Source organism: Sphaeramia orbicularis, chromosome 6 (genome assembly GCF_902148855.1).
Source record: "Sphaeramia orbicularis chromosome 6, fSphaOr1.1, whole genome shotgun sequence".
Taxonomy (NCBI): Eukaryota; Metazoa; Chordata; class Actinopteri; order Kurtiformes; family Apogonidae; genus Sphaeramia; species Sphaeramia orbicularis.
Window position 1 is genome coordinate 39,255,316 of NC_043962.1, and position 20,853 is coordinate 39,276,168.

At 36.9% G+C, this 20,853-nt stretch overlaps 1 protein-coding gene across 2 annotated transcripts; it reads right to left on the reverse strand.

Annotated features, from left to right (window-relative positions):
- Positions 1-530: 530 nt before the first annotated feature.
- rpgrip1l (RPGRIP1 like) lies at positions 531-19,798 on the reverse strand. Of its 2 annotated transcripts, none has more exons than XM_030137116.1 (26): positions 19,721-19,798; positions 18,905-18,990; positions 18,429-18,573; positions 17,891-18,201; positions 17,490-17,589; positions 17,189-17,332; positions 16,617-16,722; positions 16,179-16,325; positions 15,475-15,548; positions 15,221-15,360; positions 14,867-14,973; positions 14,101-14,151; positions 13,088-13,264; positions 11,631-11,748; positions 10,663-11,115; positions 10,068-10,210; positions 9,352-9,688; positions 8,064-8,368; positions 7,822-7,917; positions 7,156-7,306; positions 6,442-6,539; positions 5,137-5,323; positions 3,865-3,949; positions 2,182-2,318; positions 1,886-2,058; positions 531-1,854 (listed from the first exon to the last, which is right to left on the reverse strand). In XM_030137116.1, exons 2-25 carry the CDS (start codon positions 18,981-18,983, stop codon positions 1,955-1,957), a joined length of 3,795 nt encoding a protein of 1,264 aa, XP_029992976.1. In that variant the 5' UTR covers positions 18,984-18,990; positions 19,721-19,798; the 3' UTR covers positions 531-1,854; positions 1,886-1,954. The 2 variants fall into 2 exon arrangements, with proteins under 2 accessions (XP_029992976.1, XP_029992974.1); XM_030137114.1 differs by having other exon boundaries at positions 8,079-8,368; positions 18,905-18,992; positions 19,725-19,770.
- Positions 19,799-20,853: the final 1,055 nt, after the last annotated feature.

Below are 20,853 nucleotides of genomic sequence, written 5' to 3' on the forward strand. Positions count from 1 at the left end.
ATCCACTCAGCTGGACACCGAGTTTAATTTTTGAAGCAAAGAAACATGTATTTACAAATCAACTGTGTGAAACTGAAATTTTTTTTAATGCTGCTAATCTGATGTTTTGTCACATTTTAACAAACTCTAATATTAGTTATTAGTCACTTTATGGAGATAATATGCAAAAAAAACTTTTTGTTTTTAAAAAAAAAAGTTAATTACAGTCTAATAACAATAACAAGGAATTGACTTATATTCAAACATGTTACTGCAGATCAGGTTTATCAAGAACAGCAAAGTTACAGCAATGTTACATCCGCTTTATTGGCTGATATGGAACTAAAACAATAAAATTCATGAATATATAAGATAACAGCTGTCCACTATAGTGACCACTATGCATGAAAGGGTTAAAAATATGATGAAACATATAAATAGTTTTATCTCAGGGAGAATGTGGACCTCTGAGTACAGTAGATGTTTCTCTCCTTTTTTCTTGCTATTTTTCAACTGCAAACTAAATATGCAAAATACATTCGACCCGCTATATATACAGATAAAAAACTCTTTATTAGTGTACAATACAAAGCATCGTACAGCACATTTAAGGCACATTTCGAAGGTTTTTGCCAAAAACAACTGAATTAATTTATTAAAAAAGAGAACAGTCGTAAGAGACTGACTAACAGACTCACTCACAGCCAAAACTTCAGTACAAACCTTAGCTATAGTAAAAAATCACATCAACAGTCACAGTCCCTTCTAATAAGAAATCTCATATACTTTAAATAACAGCTTTCTATTAACACAAGAAAACTATAAATTATATTCACATTTTAAAAATAAAGAATTCAGGCATCTACTGTACATTTTATCAACATATGTTCATAAGTTAAGTACATGTACTGAGATTTGTATTAGGAAACAGACCTCAGCTGTGTTGTCATGGAGATACAATATTCTTTACACTTCAAGTATTACATTTTCTGCCTCAACTTTCAACTTTTACTAAGACTGCCACATGGCAGCCATTCATCAGCCAACATAGTCCCTTTTTGGACAAAATGACAAATGTTTGGCTGGCAAGAACTCAGTTACATTCAAAAATGTTGATCAACTAACATCTAAAAACATGGAACAGTTTTTACCTCATGTTTTTAGCTCTCCATGTCTTCAGTTTTGTGCTTAGTGGTTCGAAAAATGTTAGATATTACATGAACAGCTGCAAATGCTCACGTGTCATGACAGTGACCCTGCTTAAATGACCCTAAAAGTCTGATAACTATGAGTAATCAGATAATTGTAATAATCAGATCTGATGCATTTACATGCACTTAAGAAATGCAACAACCGAAAACCCTGGTTTAGACCCTCCAGTCCATTATAGGATTCCTTTTGGAGAACGCACATGTGTGTACAGTGATGGCAGACTCAAACTTCTTGTAGTCATGGCTCATGTTTGACTACGTAACTTCCGTTCTCTATGACTTTAAATGTTTTTATATATCTGCAGATGTAAAAGCATGAAATATCAGATTAACCTGTGCACATGCAGGAAGACATCGGAGTACTGGGGGGAAATCCAGGTGTTTTAATCCGATTTCTCATAATCAGATAATGGCCGTTATCTGATGAAACATATGAGATTATCCTGTTTATATGACTTACATCACCTGAAAAATCTGACAACTCCAGAAATTGGATAATGATCGGAGTATTGGCATGCATGTAAACAGGTTCAGTGTAAGGGCACATTATTTGCTGAAGTGTCTACTTAATGTAAAGACTTAGCCATTTTAAAACACTATTCACTTTTCAAGTACGGTCACTGGAACTGACCCTGGATGTTTTATCTAACATATAAGGAGTCATATTCATCCTCATCATCATCTTTATTTGGTATATTATTGAAGCATCAGGGACTTTCTGCTGGTGTGTTTGTGTCTGCGTATTTGCCTCAGGAGACGGTGGTTCACTCATGTTCTGTGTCCTTCATGATGGACTGCAGGGCTTCCAGTCCCTCCACAGACACAACCAGGACACCGATCACCTCGCTGTTGTCATCCACGTCCACCACTGCAGGACATACAAACAGAGAAACTCTGAGAACCCGCAGCACAAAAACAGAAACAGAAAGGCTTTCATTTAAGCTTTCAAGTTCAAGCCACAAGCAGAGCATGTATGCTTATGTGTGCTGACCATTCACATTGGTCTCAATCAGGTCCTGCTGTTTTTCTAGGATTTCAGAGATCCTGAGGAATGCCACACCCACATCTTCACACTCCCTCTCTTGCTCTTCTTCCTCTGGTGGCTCGCTCACCAAGGTGAAGCGGATTCTGTCCAGAAACAACAGTTGAATATTTACACACACGTTCAGTATCATGTGATGTAAACAGGGTTCCTACAAGTTAAATGTAAGATTTTTTAAGACCTTTTTAAGACTACTTATAACAGAATTTAATGCCCATTTCACGGTCAAACTGGCAAAAATTTGGGACACCTTGAATTTAGGAAAATGTATTTATTTACTCCAACGCCTTGATTCCCACCATTACGTATCATTTCTCACCGGGGGACTGTAAAGTTAGCAATAATTGGTTCCTAATTTCTTTTTTTTTTTTTAACTTGTCTTGTCCAGCATCATAACAGCAGAATGGTAGTCTGGCTGCCTTTTGGTGCTGAACAAATTTGCTTTGCCAAGGGAAATTTTATAAAGTATATGAAGCTCCCCTTGATATTCTACTGTCTTTATTATGAGTTTTGTTGAACCGGACCTGACATGGGGGGGTGAAGGTGAGAGAGCAAGAAGGAAGAAGGTGGCGAAGACCCTCACAAGAAAGTAGCAACAATACAAACAGTAACAACCATGGTAATAATTATAATGATAACAATAACTACAGCCAGAACTGAGTAAACTGGGCAGAAGAGAGAGAAAAAAAAACAAAACAAACAAACCAACAAAACTACAATAAAATAAAATAAAATAAAATACATAAGACCTATTAAATGAAATGGTTCCTAATTTCAATATGAATTGTCAGGTTGGACCAAGTGGAACTGAGCACACTAACGTTACTTTCTTTGCAGCGTGGACACATTTAAACACAACACAGCCAAAAGGTTATGGCAGCATAACTTAAGACCCACCATATCTAATTTAAAACATTTTAAAGACTTTTTAAGGTATAAAATGCAGATTTAGAAATTCAAGACTTTTAAGACTTTTTAAGACCCTGCAGGAACCCTGGTAAATCTGCAAAGAGCTGAGTCAGGTGTATGGGTACAGCTGTCAAACAGTGCAGCACTATGGATCTGTGGGTAAAGACCACATTAAAACAGGTTACCCTACACAGCTTTCAACTGCGATAATCTGTGAAACATATTGAACTTTCCTTTGAAGAATATGGTTGAGCCACATTTTTGATGTGGAAAATAAATTATTTTATAGATTATTGTGATTAATCGAATAATGGCTTCATCTACAAATAAATACAAACTTCCCTCATGCCAGGCAGATGTATTTTAATCTTCTGTTGTATTCAACTATCAATAAAAACCTAAAAATACCAGTTTAATATTTGATACGACAAAGAAAAGCAACAAATTCTTACATTAATTAATTCATAATTAATATCTTTAAAAACAAAAATCCTCTCACAATTGTAGCAATAGACTGAAGGCAAAATCAAACCAGTTTGCTTTCTTTCTTTCTTTTGTTTTTATTACATACATTTGGGCTGGTACATTTTTCCACAACCACCTCTCACCTATAATAATAAAGACTGCTTTGTTTATTTTTTAATGTCTTGACTTGGGCAGGTCTCACACCTTTTTCATATGTATCCAACAAACAAGCAAAAACAAAAGTTTCCATTTCCTCACCTTTCCATCTGAGGGTTTCGACCCTGCAGGACTCCCCTCAGCAGCTGACGTCTCTCCCAGTTGTTTTCAGCATCCACAGGAATGACTGGGAAGGCAGAACAACAATCAGACCACTTGACCAAACTTTATAAACACAAAATGACACTGCGCTGCATTCTGGATTACTGGTAGAATGCAACTAAAATAGTCAATAGTGTCTCAGTCTCCTTTAGTAGCAGGGAAAATTGTCCCCAGTTGTTTTTAATCTTTAAAGTAATGATCCATCCAACAAACACTTCTTAACCATTTTGGACAAAATTCTATCAGTGGCTCAGTCAACAGCTCAGGTATTAGGTTATTAAATCGAACCCAACTGAACTTATGTCTGTTTATTTTATAGCCCATTAAAGTAATAAAGGCTGAACCAACCAAGGATAAAAGCTTGATAACTATCAACTATTGTTTCAGTTTTAACCCCAAACTTTTCACACAAAAGGGCAGATACAAATATGACATTACTAATGTATCTTACTATTGCTTGTGGTTAACCGACTCCTTCAAATAGTGAATGGAAACTAACAAATTTGCATTTTCTTTTTGGTAATTTGCTGATAAATCAGCACACACTTGTATTAGGTACAAAACTCTAAACACCTGTTATGACTATGTGACATTAAACCTGAGTCACATTAAGCAAGACAAAAGTTGCAGCAGGTCACAACCCATTCTGATGACCAAACTCTTTATGTTAGTTACATATTTCTTCTATGTCAATGGCCTGTTGGAGGATGGAAAGGTAACAATAACTTGACCTGAGTTTGATCGTATTATTATTACAACAAATATAAAGATACAAACAGTAAAATTTAGACATTAGCAAACTGACACAGCCATATATGTATCAATAAAATCACAGTTATTATTCAAGTTAAAAATCTCATACAAACTTGTGTTGCCAAAGTTATGAAGTTTTTGACTACATAATTATACTTTCTGATATAGACAGATGTGGTAAAGCCCTCAAAGGATTTAACATTTAAGGAGTGAAAAAAGACAGAGTAGACAAAGGTTTTCATTGTCTTAATAATAGTACTGTTAGCAGAGAAAGTGTTTTGATCATTTCTCTAAAATACAACATCTTTTATGCCACAAATGGAGGAAACAGCTGCTCTTTGTCAGCCCACAAACTTCACATTATGATGTATAATGGGAATTTATCATAAAATTTAGAGGCAGAATATACACATATAAAGTCACTGTGGAACTTCTTGGTTCCAGGTTGCATGTTCGTACCTTTGCTGTAGTTGTAGTTGGTGCTTTTGCCCTGTGGAGGTTTAGGCAGGGACAGGGGTGTTTCCTCTGTGGGTAAATCCAACAGGGAGTATTCCACAAACAAACGCACCACGCTGTCGTCCTGGGCCACCCTCGACTCCGGCCTCAGACTCAGAGACATAATCTCCACTTGCAGTCGCTCAGAGGGCTAAGGAAAACAGAGTTTATCAGCTTAAAGCTGAACTAAAACCTAATTTCAAAGCAGAAACATTGTATATTATAGCGAATTAAAGAATTCAACTAAATTTATTTTTAGTTGAACTTTAATTTACAAAACAAGAGATTACATATATATTTCAGGAACTTTTTGATTTATTGAACAGGCCAGTCATAATTCTTACATACTTCTTATTTAGTTATTTGAGGTGCAGTTATTTTAATAATTTCCACATGATTTCCACTCAGATGGATGAAACTCAGAAAAGGCGTATTTCCATCAATATTTTCAAATCACTTTCTACCATTTGAAACTGATCTAATATTCTTTCAGTGATACCATGTTGCGGTGTTTACCTGCTACCTTAACAGTTACCTTTTATTACTTACTAACTTCTAAAAAATTATTCCTTACACTTGCATGTGTGAAAATTAGTGGCAGAAATATAAACAGAGGATGACTATCAATTCGTGTTGTTATGCTGTAATTTCAGTATTCACTAACATACTGTTTCGCGTAATGGTTTTATCTACAGGGTCAAAATGACAATAAAACCTTGAAAATATACAAAAATAGAAAGATCTACAAACCAAGAAAATAAAAAGGTAAAACACTGAATTATGGTACAAAAATTGCATTTCTTTTTTTATGATTTAAAGTGATATTTTCTATATTTTGTTCATTGATGTTGTGCTTCTTAAACTTGTATATACTGTATGTTTGGGTAGATTTAATGCAATGTTTGTGCAGCACTTGGCACCACACACACTTCCAAATAAATTCAGTGCTAACAGACAGCTAGACCACAATCTCCTGCTTGTACAGCAAATAAAATCGAACTAAACCTCAACAAAAACAAAACACCTTCACAAATCACTCCATAATCAAAACATAAGTTCAGCTGTGTTTTCCAGTGCTGAAGATCAACTCTGCTGTGTACTCTCCTGCCACGAAGCACTGACTATGTACATGATAACAACCCAACAACACTAAAAAAATCGTTAATATATTCCCTCTATTCCTCTCCTGCACAATGACCACATTCTCTTTCCAAGGATTTCTTCTAGTTCTGTGGAAGGTAAACAGAAGCGTGTTCGTGTTTCACTGACCTTCCTCCCCGTGGCCTGTTCATGAACAATGCAGTCATCGCTGTCAGACTCAGTCGATTCACTCTGATCCTCTTTGGCTGCTGGGGCTTCGCTGACATCTGGATGGAAACAAAGGGAAAAAAAGGAATAAGTTAAATGAATACAGAAGAGTGATTTTCTAATGCTGTCTCAGCTATGAGGTCTGAGTGTGTGAACAACAACCTGTTTTAAAAAAATAAATAAAATAAAGGTCAATGAGATAGATTTAAACATGTTTCTTAGTGCATCTGGCTTTGTTATAGCTGCTACAACAAGATGAGTAAGATGTACACCATTTCTCAGCAGGCTGCCATTAACATTTATGAAGTCGGGTCTAAAGATTATTGGCAGCATCATTCAATATTTATGTCTGCACTGCTCAGGAAACATTGTAAGAAAACAAAAACATTGTCCATTTGCACCTTTAAGTCTCTATAAAAACTGTTTTTCTGCCAGTCTGTTACAGTTTGGGGAGAAGATATGGAGCTTGACCCATGATGAAAATGATCTGGTTCAACACTTGTTTTTCTTTCCACACTGTAAATCAAAATACCAGAACTATGTTATGGTGTTTTGTAAACAGAGAGTCTAAAAAACCAAAGAGGATTAGGCAGAAACCTGGGTAAAGTGGCTACAAAAATACTAAAAACACAGTGCAAAACATCTAAACATCAGTATCAATTAGTGGTTCCTTACCTTGGACAATTTCCTCAGAGATCTCATCAGAATCGTCAGAGTAAGACTGGGAGCTTGGTGCGACCAGCTGACCTTCTGAAAAGTGAGACTCTTCATCCTCCTCCTCCTCTTCCACTGTAGTGTTTTGAGGTGCTGGAGCTCCTGAGACAATCTGCAAATACACAATTTCTTATTTACAACAAGGAGTCATCTGCACAGATTTCTATGGTGGAACAACCACTTCTATGTGACACTGATGTACTCATGAACACATTAGATAACTGTTAGAGACGATACTGTGTAAAGAGGTAGACAAAATGAGGACTGTATATCAGTTATATGACAATTTTGAATGTGTGAATAAAGTCATACTTTGTTTTCATGTATATGTGTGTGTATGTTTTATCATGTTTTCTTGCAATCTATTTGATTTCTAAGGACAAAGAAAGATTACTTTTGTTTTGTTGCATATTCGAAATAAACTGAACTGAACTGTTTTTTTCCAATATCATCATTATCTATTTCTATGGTCAAGTAGACTGCTGCACATATATCTGATTAAGTCTGAAAAACGCATAACGTGCCTTCATTTTCATTCATTCAAATTATGGAGTACAATTGTGATTTGAAAATATCATCTGAGGTTTCATGTACCAACAGTCCAATTTTCTACTAAAAGTCTCTCACCTCTTTAGCAGCAGCAGTTGCATCTGTAAATGTGACTTTTTTGGGAGCTGGTCCCTCCTTCACTCGTGTCTTCTGCCTGAGCTTTGGTAACGGTGCCTAATTGTGGGAAAGCAGTCAGAAAATACAGTGAAGAAAATATTTGTTCATGCGGTGAGAACAGACCAAACAGCAAAAACAATATTAAATCACCTCAGTCTCAAAGCTGCTGCTGTTATTTAAGTGTATAAACTCTATGTGCTTACTTTAGAGGCAGCAACATTATGGTGTCCAGTAGAAAGGTTAAAAAGGGCCTTGGCTTCTTTCTCATTTTGCTCTCCCTCTTTAACATGTTCATCTGTTACCAGGTTGTCTTTCCTCACTTCCTCCACATTTTGCTGTTCTTGCTTTGGTTCCACATTTTCCTCATCGTGTTTCACTTTAGTGATGAATTTAGGCTCCTCAGCAGGGATGGCTGATCCTGGTGGAGGGAGGTAAGTCAGCTTCCACTTTAGTGTGACTTCAATATGTCCAGAGGGGAGTCCAGATGGGTCAATCAGCTCAAACACACCTTAAGGGAAAAAGTGGGAATAATAATTTTAAAACAGCCTGCTACGGAGACCTCAACCAACCTCTGAGTGCTTACTGAAAGTAGGCAGCTAAATGATAACAAGATGCAATCACAAGAGAATAACTTAGTGGGAACTGCATTCAACATGTACGAATATTACCCAGTGAATAAATGGAAAGTATGGCCATCAGTCCATTGCTAGAAATCTTTATTTTTTTCAAGATTTAAGGTTGCAGTAATGGATATTTAAAGGTAAAAACACAGAATTTATGCACCATGAACATTTTAAAATTCAAATCCTATTGTTTAATGACATCTTTTTATTTTTAAGCAGAAATCATCTACTGAGAATTATAGATTTCTTCTAAAACCATGAAGGTGAAAATATTAGATATCTTTAAGTGTCTGTAGCTTAAAATGCAAATCATGCTACTGCTGTCTGTGTCTCTTTCCCACTGGCGCCATGGATAGTATCAAATAGACAAAAAGGACAGACAAAAAACAGTGACTATACAGGTATGACATGTTAAATATACAGAAATGTAAACAGTGTTTACTATTCTTGAATCATAAACATCAATTAAAGTTCTTTCAATTACCAGCAGTCATGTGTGTTTTGTGAGACTGCCACTAACTTGACCTTTGGCCACAAAAATCTGATCTCTTCATCCTTGACTACAAATGAATGTTTGTGCTAAATTTATAGAAATTCCTTCTTGACCTTGCTTAAATATTACATTCATAAGAATGGACATACAAGAGGTCCTAGTGACATTGACCTTTGGTCTCCAAACGTCCTTGTATTAGTGTAACTTCATACCTAATTTGACATAAGGCATCAGCCCCTTAAATTATTCTTGGGATATCACATTTTAAACATTAAGAGGACCAACTGATGGACAGTCCTTATAGTGATGCACCATGTACACCTCTCAAATGAACCAACAACCTTATTTTTTTCAGTATGCCTCCTTGACACTCACCAGTAATGGCCTTATCATTTGCCAGTGACAGCAGAGGAACCTTGGCCTTGCCCAGGTACGTATCCATCTGCTCCTCTTTGTAGTCAAACACATAAAACCGAAGGACGTTTGACTTCAGGTAATGGTCCAGTTCCATGTCCATCAGGACAGAGTACGTCCTGAGGTCATTAAACTGGGGGTCAGAGGAGTCATTAACAGTTGTTGTGGGGTAGTCAGGGGAGTCGAAGAACTTGTAGACCACATAGGGGCTTGGCAGCTCTGAGTTTCTGGACTGGAGGTCACCACAACGTTGGACTGTGATACACAGTTCATTCCAATCACTGCTGGGCGGCTGTAGCTGAGGTGAAATAAAAACATTTATATCGAGAGCAAAAGCATCCTTTTACTGTACACTCATTAAGGAAAAAGTATTAGTGAACACAAATTTAATGTTATCATTTTAACTCAAATAAAGCTGTAAATAATATAATAATAGGACAAAACTGAATGTTGGTTGACAACAGGCTTCATTGTCAAACTGCTCATATTTGTTGTCTTTTGCTCTTTTTAAAGCAACATGACAAATGTTGCTTTAAAAAGTAAAACAATGTCATACAATGACTCTGAGATATAGGTGATCACTGTGTTGAATACAGTTTTCTTATACCTACTAGAAAAATGGGTGGAGCCACAAAAACATAACTCGTGAAAATAAATTATAATTTTATTGCAGGTACCTGTCCGTCCTCGTTCAGTGCGGGGCTGATGTAGCCCATGGCCTTCACCTTCTCTTTAAACAAAAGGATAGTTTCTGTCATGGGAATCCTCAGCCTCAACCAGTAATCCACAGAGCCAAAAGACCTCACATTATCAGACAGACCTAAAACAGTGTGCCAGAACAGATGAACAAGCAATAAAATGTTATAGTCACTTAAATTATTTAAGAACCGCTGATTTACATACTCTTAATCAAGATTCAATTTAAAATATGATCCAGTCTTTTCTATGAATTTATACTTGAGGTTGTTTAACTTTTAAAAAGGGTATGTTTTAAAGATGACTGAGCAAAATAATCAAAACCCTAAAAAATTTGCTCCACTAGGTATTTTATAAGCGGAGTGCAGTCTTGCTAAGTACACAAGAGTAAAAGCACAATCTGAGTATCATAAATGCAGTCAACAAAACATATAGGAATGTCTTTGTCCATTTAGTAAACAGACCATCGGCTCAGTCTGTGCGTCTTTATGCAGAATGTGTTCTTGGCTCTTTGTAGCATATTTTCTGTGTCAGTTTAATTTCACACTAGAAATAATTTGATGTCCTGTAACTCACCAACTAGGGGTATGGTCCCGTGAGCTTTGCCATCTTGCTCCAGAACCTGCTGCAGCCGAAGCTGTCCGGTCGCAAGCGTCTTCCAGTCCAACCCCAGCGCCTGATGCAGCTCAACAGTGACTGAGCCTCTATGAAGATAGTCGAGGAACTGGTCATCCATGCTCACCATGTACTTAGATGTGAACCCATATTTAGGTTTTCGGCCTGTCACCACTGGAGTAGAGTGCAGTTCAAACAAATAGAAGCAGTAGGTACAGAAAGTGGAGGGTTCAGAATCCCCCAGAGTCTCCAGGGCAGATGGAGACAGTGTGGCACTGACTATCTGAAGTTCAAGAATGTTCTCTCCACGCTCAAGCCAAAGCGTTTCATCAAACTCATCAGCTTCATCTTCATCAGTAATGTCTGGTTTGAAGACGTAGGCTTTGGTGCCATAGGCAATGTCTCTGAGCTGAGCTGAAGAAAAACATCAGAACAGACGTGAGAACACATCAATAACAATCCTCATCCATAAAAAAATAATCCCATTCTTTGTGCTGACTTCAATTCAGCCAATTTCAACTCCACATAAAATTTTGTATAATAGAAAAAGCACTTCTGCATTCAAATGTGTAAGAAGAAATGCTGGCGGCACATAAATTTAATTTTGCTTTAACATAAGACCATCCATTCATAGTTAGATTATAACAGAGCCGGAAAAGTCAAATGCTCCAAATATTTTTCAATTTCCCACATGTCGCTAGCTTCAAAGCATAATCGCCTAAGTCACATTTTTTTTCAGGTCATAGCCAATGATGAAACATGAAGCAGCAGCGTTAGAAGAGTAAAGTTACGTAGAAAGCACATTTTGAAGAAAAACATGACTTCAGCAGTTATGCTATGAGGCTAACGATATTCTACATACTGTAAATTAAGTGGAAACCAGAGGGGCTGAATTTAAGATTAAGATTTGATGATTGTTGGACAAATACCTTCTAGTTTCTTGATCTTTGCTGCCCTGGTGTCCAACAGCTGGGCCTGACGTTCCAGTCTCTGTTCATACTCAGTTTTGTCCCTATTCATCTTTTGTAAGACAGATTCCAGCTCCGCCTCAAGAAGAGAGAATACATTTCACTGAACATCTCTAGCATGTGTTTATGTTGTGAGTTATATGCAAAGATTTTTAAAGTAAGAATCTTGAGATGAGAAAACATAGGCGGGTCTGATGTTGAATAAAAACCATGGAAAGCAGGACAGCAACAGATTTGGATTAGCTCTGGTTATGTACATCCTATTCAAGCACAGTGGATGTGATATAAATCCATGAAGTTAATGTTGACTTTCACATTTAATAGTGTGAGGGTTTTAGTCAGTTTTAAGACAAAGCATTAATCAGGGACATTTTTATTGAAACGCAATGGAATTTATTACCTGTCTCATAATAATACCAGCCAAAGTGTTGACATGGAAAATTTTCATGCTATTATAATTCTGCTGTATATAAGACAAAATAAACACTGAATGAATGAATGAATGAATGAAAGAATGAATGATTGTGGTCTATACGCCTATAAATGGATGCTGAGAATGGTTGTACTTTTTTACTTCTGTTGATGTCATAGCAGAGCTTGTTTTCTTGAATTAATGGATTCATTGTATTTTTATCTCAAGGAAAGAAAAGTCAAGGTAAAGCAATAAAATATTACAAAAAAATAATGATCTGAGGGTCATCTCTAGTAGAAAAACACAATGCACCTTCCACCTGTTTTAGAGTTAGATATTGTTATTATTAATATTACTGATGCTTTGTTCAATAATGAGTTTTCCCTGTTTTGATATTTTAAGTTTAAAATCAGTTGCTACAGTTGTCATCTAGACAAGTTAAGCACTGCTCACTTAAACATTGAAAGAAAGAGGAAGAAAGAGCCTTTTTTCCGTAATAGGTTAATTATCAGTTGCCTCAAGTTTCATGATTCATTTTGCTTTGGTATCTTATAAAAAAAAAAAAAAAAAGGTAAACGATATATTGTATGTGTTCCGTTGTGAATTAAAATAAGGGTATATGAGATTTGCAAATCACTGCATTCTGTTTTGATTTACATTTCACACAACATTTCTGGAATTGGGATTGTATTTTATGACACATTTATCTGTAACAGTTCAGAGAAAATAGCATTCCCTAATATCTTAATCTTGAAAAATTTAACGAAATGTAAGACTTTCTAATCCTTAAAAACACTTGAGTTTTAAAGAGTTAGGACTTATGGGCTTTGTCTCAGTTCACTTAATTCAGTGCTTTTTAAGACCTGCACTTGTGCATTTCTCACCATCACAGACATGAAGTAGAGCTAAAAGTTCTTAACGTTCTTGTTTTTAAAATTGATATGATCTCAAAAATAATAATCAAAACAATGTAAAAGACTGCTGTTTTGCATGTGATTTATTTCACCTTGTAGTCTTTGCTTATCTTGCTCTCCATGCTGAGGATGTTTCTGGTCTTTTCCAGCTCCTGGATGGTTTCAGCATGAGCTGCTCGAAGCTCTCGGATGATGCTCTCTTTGTTACTCGCGCCCTCCTCCACCTCATTCAGGAAGGCCAGCTGTCCACTGCTCTGGGATTTACGCATCTGTGAGGAAAAGGTTTTTGAATTTTAGTGGCAAAAGGAAAAGCACAAAGACCAAGAGTGTTTAGAGGCATCAGCTAATCTGAGACATCATGAAGACCTAAAACCTTCTAAACATGAATTATTCAGCATTAAAGGAAATAAAGCAATTGATTTCATTATTTACAAGTAACAAAATGTACTAGCAGGGTTCCTACACATTTGAAATTTCAAAAATCCATACTTTTTCCAGACCCTAATTTCCAAATGTCTTGGCAAAAAACATTCCAACCAGTCAACCAGTCTTTACATTTGGGATTTATGAACCAGTCATCAGAGAATTTACATCTACTCATTACGAGTTCTGCCAACAATCATACAAGGCATGTTGAACAGCTCGCTCACAAACATTGCGTGGACATCACCTGTCCATTGAAGCAGCAGTGAAACTCGACGACACCTGGGCGGGCCTTAAACTGGGTTGGAGGAGGGTAAGAGCTGAAGGCTGGGCATTCAACTTGTCAATCTGCCCAAATGTTTTCTGGGATACATAGCCTCCTGTATGTGCTCTCACGCAAACATTTTAGCTGCACTAGCAAGCTCCTTAAAAAAACAGATCAATCCATTTCTTTTTTTAGATATTCACAATTTTATGTTTTAGAAAATAGAAAGTTGGGAACAGTCTAGGAAACATGACTATTTTTCCATTGGTTTGTTTCCATTTTCCAGACTTTTCAGGACCTGGAAATTTATAAAATCAAATTCCACACTTTCCATACTTGCGTAGGAACCCTGTACCAGACTCCTAAATAAACAACCATGAACATTGTACGTTTTGAAACATTTTATTTTTCACCTACTTTAATGAGCAGTAGTGCCTCTGTGAGTTCAGCCATGTCATACTCATTCTCCTTTAAAGAATACAGTACAAATTCATTATAAATGACATTGTCATAAAACAGAATTCAAATACATAGCTTTGCATTTCAAATTTATTTTTATTATTATTTTGTTAAAATGACATTCTCTCATCCTCCCTTAGCTTTAAGACCCCAATTGGCCTTAAAATGTTAGATTTTTTACTCATCTTGTAACTAAACACTTTTAATGTACATCCCAGACTGAGATTTTAAGTGACAACAATGAAATTCAATCATTACTCCTCTGTTTCCACGGTAAAAAAAAACGTAGCCTGGGAAGCACATCCAAAAACATGGATGTGTCATATGCCACCTATTAACATGTGGCAGATAAAGGAGGGGACAAACACACAAAGTTTAAGGCAAATCAAAAATTGATTAATTAATAGTTAATAATTATTTGACTTATATTAATGTGTGAGTATGTTTTGACTCAGAAGTGTAAGCAGTGTGTGAAGTGTATGTGTGACCATGATGTAAATGTTGAACAAAAGCAGAATGAACAGTATAAACTCTAATTATGAATTATAACAGATGTAAAATTTGTGTATATTTAAGACATAAAAAAGTGTGTCCCCATTCTACAAAATGACACGTGTGATCAAAAAAGCATTTTCATTATATTTTGTATTCCACCGCACAGATAAATGCACTCATTATTTGTTAATATTGAAATACGCATTAATCTTGAATCAAATTAACTTACTTTGCTGTAAAACTTCAAGCGGTTATTAAGATCATCCAGCTGCTGCTTTTGTTCGAAGAACTGAATATGAAGTTTTTTATTTTCTTCTGTCAGCTTCTCATTAGAATCTGAAGGGAAAAAAAAACATCAAACAATCAGAAACCTGGATTGCAATTTCCTTTGTCTCTACAAATTTTTCTTTAAAAAATAAAATTTAATACTCCATTTTGTAGCACAGAATTATCCTTCTTACTGTAATAAAAACCATATCATGTATTTTGTCAAGTTACAAATTACAGTATGTTTGTACATGTAAAGGCAGAGAGTAAAATTATTTACTGATAAACACACAATTAGTAAAAGCTGTAGAACAACCTCTCTCAGCCTTGATTTTGTCAAGGATTTCATTTTTGTCCACAAGGTCAGCCTTCAGTGCTGTCTCCAGCTGAGCAATCTGTAATTTTAGCTGCTGTTCCTTAATGTGCCACTTCTGTTGCTGTGATACATCAAAAGCACTGGAAACACACAAAAAAGAAAAAGTGATGAGTCACTTTTAAATCTGAATCCATCCTGATGTCATTAACATCTTAAATCATTCACGAAACAAAGCAACATAAAACATGCAGCACCTGTTCACCAGTTTCTCATTGTTCTCCTTCAGCAGGTCCCTCTCTTGCTCTAGTTCAATGATCTGTTCCTGCAACTGTGAGACAAAGATTTTAAAAATAGATGATTTATGCAGTTTGAGTGTCTAACCATAATTTCATTCATAAATTATAACACATTTGAAGCACAATCATTACTATGAGTGTTGCTCCTTTTGTTTCACACTGTGAAAAAAAGAAAAGAAAAAGAAATACACCAAATGAAAATCACTACAAACACCGTGGGAATGTTTTGTCTTCCGATGGTCAGATGTTTCAGGAGTGGAAGGAAAAAGGGAAAGACAGACAGAAGGGTCTGTGTTCTACAGGAGCGCAGATTTCTGTGAGAGAAAAATTGCTATGCAAAAAAATAACATGGAACAGCAGTTAGCTGCGAGGTTCAACAGGTAGTTGGGTTGGATTAGGGTAAGGTCATCTTCCCACTACAAACAAACCAGACCAGATTTAATTTGGGAACAGACCCATCCCACCCTCATATAAAGGTTATCTGGACAGTTGTTTGATCCACACTCAAGTGAAATTACTATGTTTACATCTTCACATCTATCATTCCCCATCTCACCAAGGGAAAGGTAAATCACAGTCTGATTTAAAGTGACTAAAAAGCACACGTGTAAAAAAAACAACTGCTGAATAATCATGTAGCCCTGGTGTACAGCGTCACTAACCTGTTCCATCTTTATGTTGGATATGGCTGAACTCTGAAGCTTCTTTTCTAGTTCCAGGTTCTTTAGCCGCTCATCTTTCAGCTCAGCTGACAGCTGGTCCACCTTCACCATCGCTGCATCATGACTAGCCCTCAGTGTCTTTTGACTCTGAAATGAACAATTAAACATTTTGTCAATAATAGTGAGGACAAAACAGGTAAAATATCAGTCTAATGACATTCTGAATAATTTTTAACAGTGAAAAATCTCATGAAAATATGTGTATGAAACATAGCATTGTGTACACAAACTGTAACATGTAAAATTCTGAAAAAAGTGAAATCTACTTCTCAAGGATACAAGTATTGATTTGTCAATACTTGATGCAATTTTTTGGTTGCGAGTCAGCTCCACTCCAGGATTTCAGTGAGAAAAAGAGATGCCGATAAAGCGTCTCACCTCTTGCAATTGCAGAAATCGACCTTCGAGCTCTAATATGGCATTAGACCTGTCAGCCAGCTGCTTCTGCAGTTTGATCATTGTCACGTTGCTGTTGACATGGGACCTAAGAGAGAACATAACACATGTTCCTGTGAATCAAGCATGAAACACAAACATGTCATTTGTAGCTCAGATACATGGTTACTGTTGCAACCTGCATCCTCTCACAATGAAGATGTCCAACCAAGCACAATCAGTAGTTCTTACAGTGTGGTTCTAATTAAAGAGCATTGTGTACAACACCTGTAAACATACAATATGTACTGTACTACCACTTCTACTAGGCTAACAGTGAAATTACACCTTTATAATACAAGACAAAAAACAAAAACTGCTGGTTATGAAAAAACAAAAACAAAACGATGAATTATCTTTTCATCCAGTCACAAACTCAGTTTTCAACCTGATGAAGCTTGTAACATTTTATTCCTTAACGAAATAAAAGCGTGACCTGGACCCAGATAAGAGGTAGAAGATGGATGGATAGACTGAGATTCAGGTGAACTAGTCCTTTAAACACCAGTCTTTACCTCAGATTTGAGGTCTGTTGCTGCCGGACCTGCAGAAGTCTCTCTTCATATTGTTCCTCTTTCTTCCTAAGTTCATCTTGCAGTTGTTGTGATGTTCCCTCCAACTGCTCGATGTGGTTTTGCTGGGACTCGATTACATTTTCTCTGTTACAAAAACACAATCAATTTTTCAGAAATACAAACTCTGGTAAAGTGGTTACAGAAAAAATGTTTCCAAGATTTCTAAAGGGTACCACAAACAGCCAAGATTAAGCCAATAGGTTATATTCAATGGAAACTCAATGGAAAAGGCGATTCTTACAGATTGCGTATCTCTGCCCTTGCCTCCTCTAACAGACTGTGTCCATATCGAGGCAAGGCACCAGTCGGAGGCCTCCCAGCTCCCTCCAAACTCCGGGTACCTGCAGTAGAAGAGTTTGTTCAGACTGTACATGACAATTACTTTGTATTCTCCAGTATTAGTATTACATGTAGTAAAGACAGTCACAAAATAAGTCCTCTGACTAGCAATGATGAAAATATTGTAAATAGTAATTTAACCATAGAAATTAATAGTGTATAATATAATTATTTACACACTTGGTATGTTTGGAGCTAAGGTGGCAGTATTTTTAATAAAGTTCTATAAATGTTATTTTGTGGCGAATTATGCCTTTAGCATGTCATATCTGTGTAATATAAATTATAGAATATGTAACACACTTTTTGGGCGTGGTTGAGGAGAGGATGTGTTGTCTCGCAGCTTCTTTAAGCCTGAGTTGACTCGTGAAGGTATGTGGCCATAAGGTGATGGTCTCCTGCTCTGGGAGTTGATAAGCTGCTGCTTAGCCACAATTAGCCGCTGTTTCAGTCCCTCATTCTCAGCCTGAAGTGCCCGGACCTTCTCCTGGAGTTCCTCTATCATCTCCTCCATCTCCACGTCCCGCACCCTGGATACCGGCTGGGCACTCCCTGCTGCCAGCTGCTCCATCCGACCCCGATCCTTCACCAGCCGCATCAGCTTGGTGCCTAGCCTGAAATGGAAAGAGAAACAAAATCATTGTGTAGCTATATTTAGGTTAAATTTAAGATGTTGTATGAAATGAATGACAAACAACCACAGGTATAACTGTATATACTTTGTATGGATTTACTATGAGGAAACCATAATATTGTTTTCCATTAGATGTGCATCAGTATTTGGTAGAACTGTAAAGTTGTACCGGCAAAGATATTTGAAAATCTGTTGTGTGCATCTCACTTTTTAATCTTGTCATCTTGTTTGTGAATATGCTGTTTAAGCTGTAGGGTCTCCTCATGTAGGCGAAGGAACCTGTCCTCCAGCTCCTCTCTGGACATGCGTAAAATATCCTGTCGCGCCCGAGCATTTGGATAACCTGAGGGTTCTGTAAGCAATTATATTCAACATTCACAAAACACATATTTTCTGCTTTTTAAATACATTCTCAAATGCAACTGGTTTTAAATAAGATACAAACCAAGGGTGGAAAATATAAAAAGTAAGAAAAAGGTAGCAAGGAAAGTATGGAGCTGTGAGTTCACTTGTGTGGAAACAATGATTTGGACTCAGGATAAAAATGTTTTTGCATGCATTTGTTCATTTCATTTAACAGAAGACAGAGAAATAATGTCAAGGATATTCCTGTGAGAATGTATGCTTTCATCATTGGGTAGTCTATGCATAAACGTGTTGTGAAGGCAGAAAGCAACACAGACCTGCTACAGCTTTGGACAGGTTCACGGTGATGTCTCTGACAGGCATATCTGCTGCTGTCTCATCCAGCAAAGTCGACATATTTACCCTAAAGAACAAAAAGACTCCTTTTACCAAAAATTATGATATAATCTAGTGTTATTGAGACAATATAGCGCTTAACCCCACTTTAAAATCTCATGACGATGAATTTCACTGTCCGAATCAGTAAATACAAAACTTCCTTATGTCTAGAACAAATCAGCATAAAAATAATTCAAACTGTCTAAGACATTGGATTGTTTGAGTAGTTTCTAACGCCAAACGCTCCCGTTAAAAGTATGAAGTTTCACCAAATTATGAGTTTCTTTATCTACATAACATATGCCGATTTTCAGTGTGGGATTTCATGATATTTAGGTATACTGACTCATTCGTTCGAGATGAAACATTGTTGTTTTGAGCACTGAGTTGAACAATCTGGCTTAATTTCAACGCAGTCTGGAGTTGGACTCTACACTGATTTAAATACAGGAACATATAAAGTTGGGTTAACAAAATAAAAATATCGCATAAGTAATATTGTAAATGTAAATGCATCAGCGACGGATAGAATAACTGTTGAGCAACGGTCAGAATAACTGTTCTTATTGCTTTATTGTCCTACCCATCAAATTTCAAATTCGCGACTTTAGCTAGCTCACTTCTGCACTCTTGAGGCAGCTAACGGGTTAGCTCACTGTTTCAGCTCTAAACACAACTACAGCACTAGTATGTAAATCTACGTATTCCAAGGAGCAGTACTCCATAATGTTATGAATCGAAAGAGTATTTCTTACCTTTTTTTATAACGTGTTCATTCATATCAGAGCGGTGGTTGCTACTGCAAACAACAGTTTATGTCGTTATGAGTCAACTGCGCATGCACCACATCCACAGATTACTGGGATATGTAGTTTATTGTAGAGTAGACGCTTTAGGAAGCAACTTGTCTCTTACTTGTAAAAATGTTTTATTCTCCTCGGCAGTTTATGTATCCATTGCCACACACACATTGTAAAAGTTTGTCTTTTGGCGGTGTGTACTCTTTTTTCCCTTTTCCTCTTAATTCTTGGGTGTTTAAACTATGCATTTCATTGCATACTGACATACTCATACTGACACATACATCTCTTGTGTAAATGTCTCAGATCTATCTCTGCTGCTTTCCATTATATTACACCCGTGACAATGTTTCTGCTGGGACACTGGTCCAATTTTAACATTTTGTTTGACCTGACTTTACATGTAGGCCTATTTATAAGGAGCGTGGTGCTGAGATAGCTCACTAGTGTACATATTATCCAGAGAATATGACAGGCATGCTGTCAGATGTCTGCCTTTCATGAATTGGCAATGGATCTAATTTAGTAGCTTGAGATGAGTGTGGTAGCTGGACAGAATGAGTTCACTCTACATGTCAGGTTCCTGGATGGCAGCGCAGCGATCACTGAGCCGTGACAGTCTCCTATCACAGCTTGCTTCTTCAAGCCCTAACCTTTGACCCCTCCCCCTCTCTCTTTAGTAGGCAGCAGGGCTGAGCTGAGACTGGGATGGTGCAGCAAGTCTGCGATGGAGCAAAATGTGTCTGTCAGCAGAGGATTGTCAGAGAGTCAGCCTGTCGTTGAATTCTATGATGCCTGCCGACCTTTTGTTCAACAGGCCATGCCCACCTCTATGCAACAACTGTCAAGCGCATGATCAGATGAGCATGGAGGCCCTTTTTTTTTTTTTTTTTTTTTACCTTCATCTCATCCTCCCATTGTAATATAGGGAGATTTCCCATCCAACATCGCCTGTCTTGGCTTTTATTCAGTGTATTCAGATGAGTGTCACTGGGGGCAGCAGGTCAGATCCTGTTGCTGAGCAGAAATGGGCAGTTCAGTCACATCAGGAGATGTCATACAATTTGAGAGGGTACATAATGGAGACT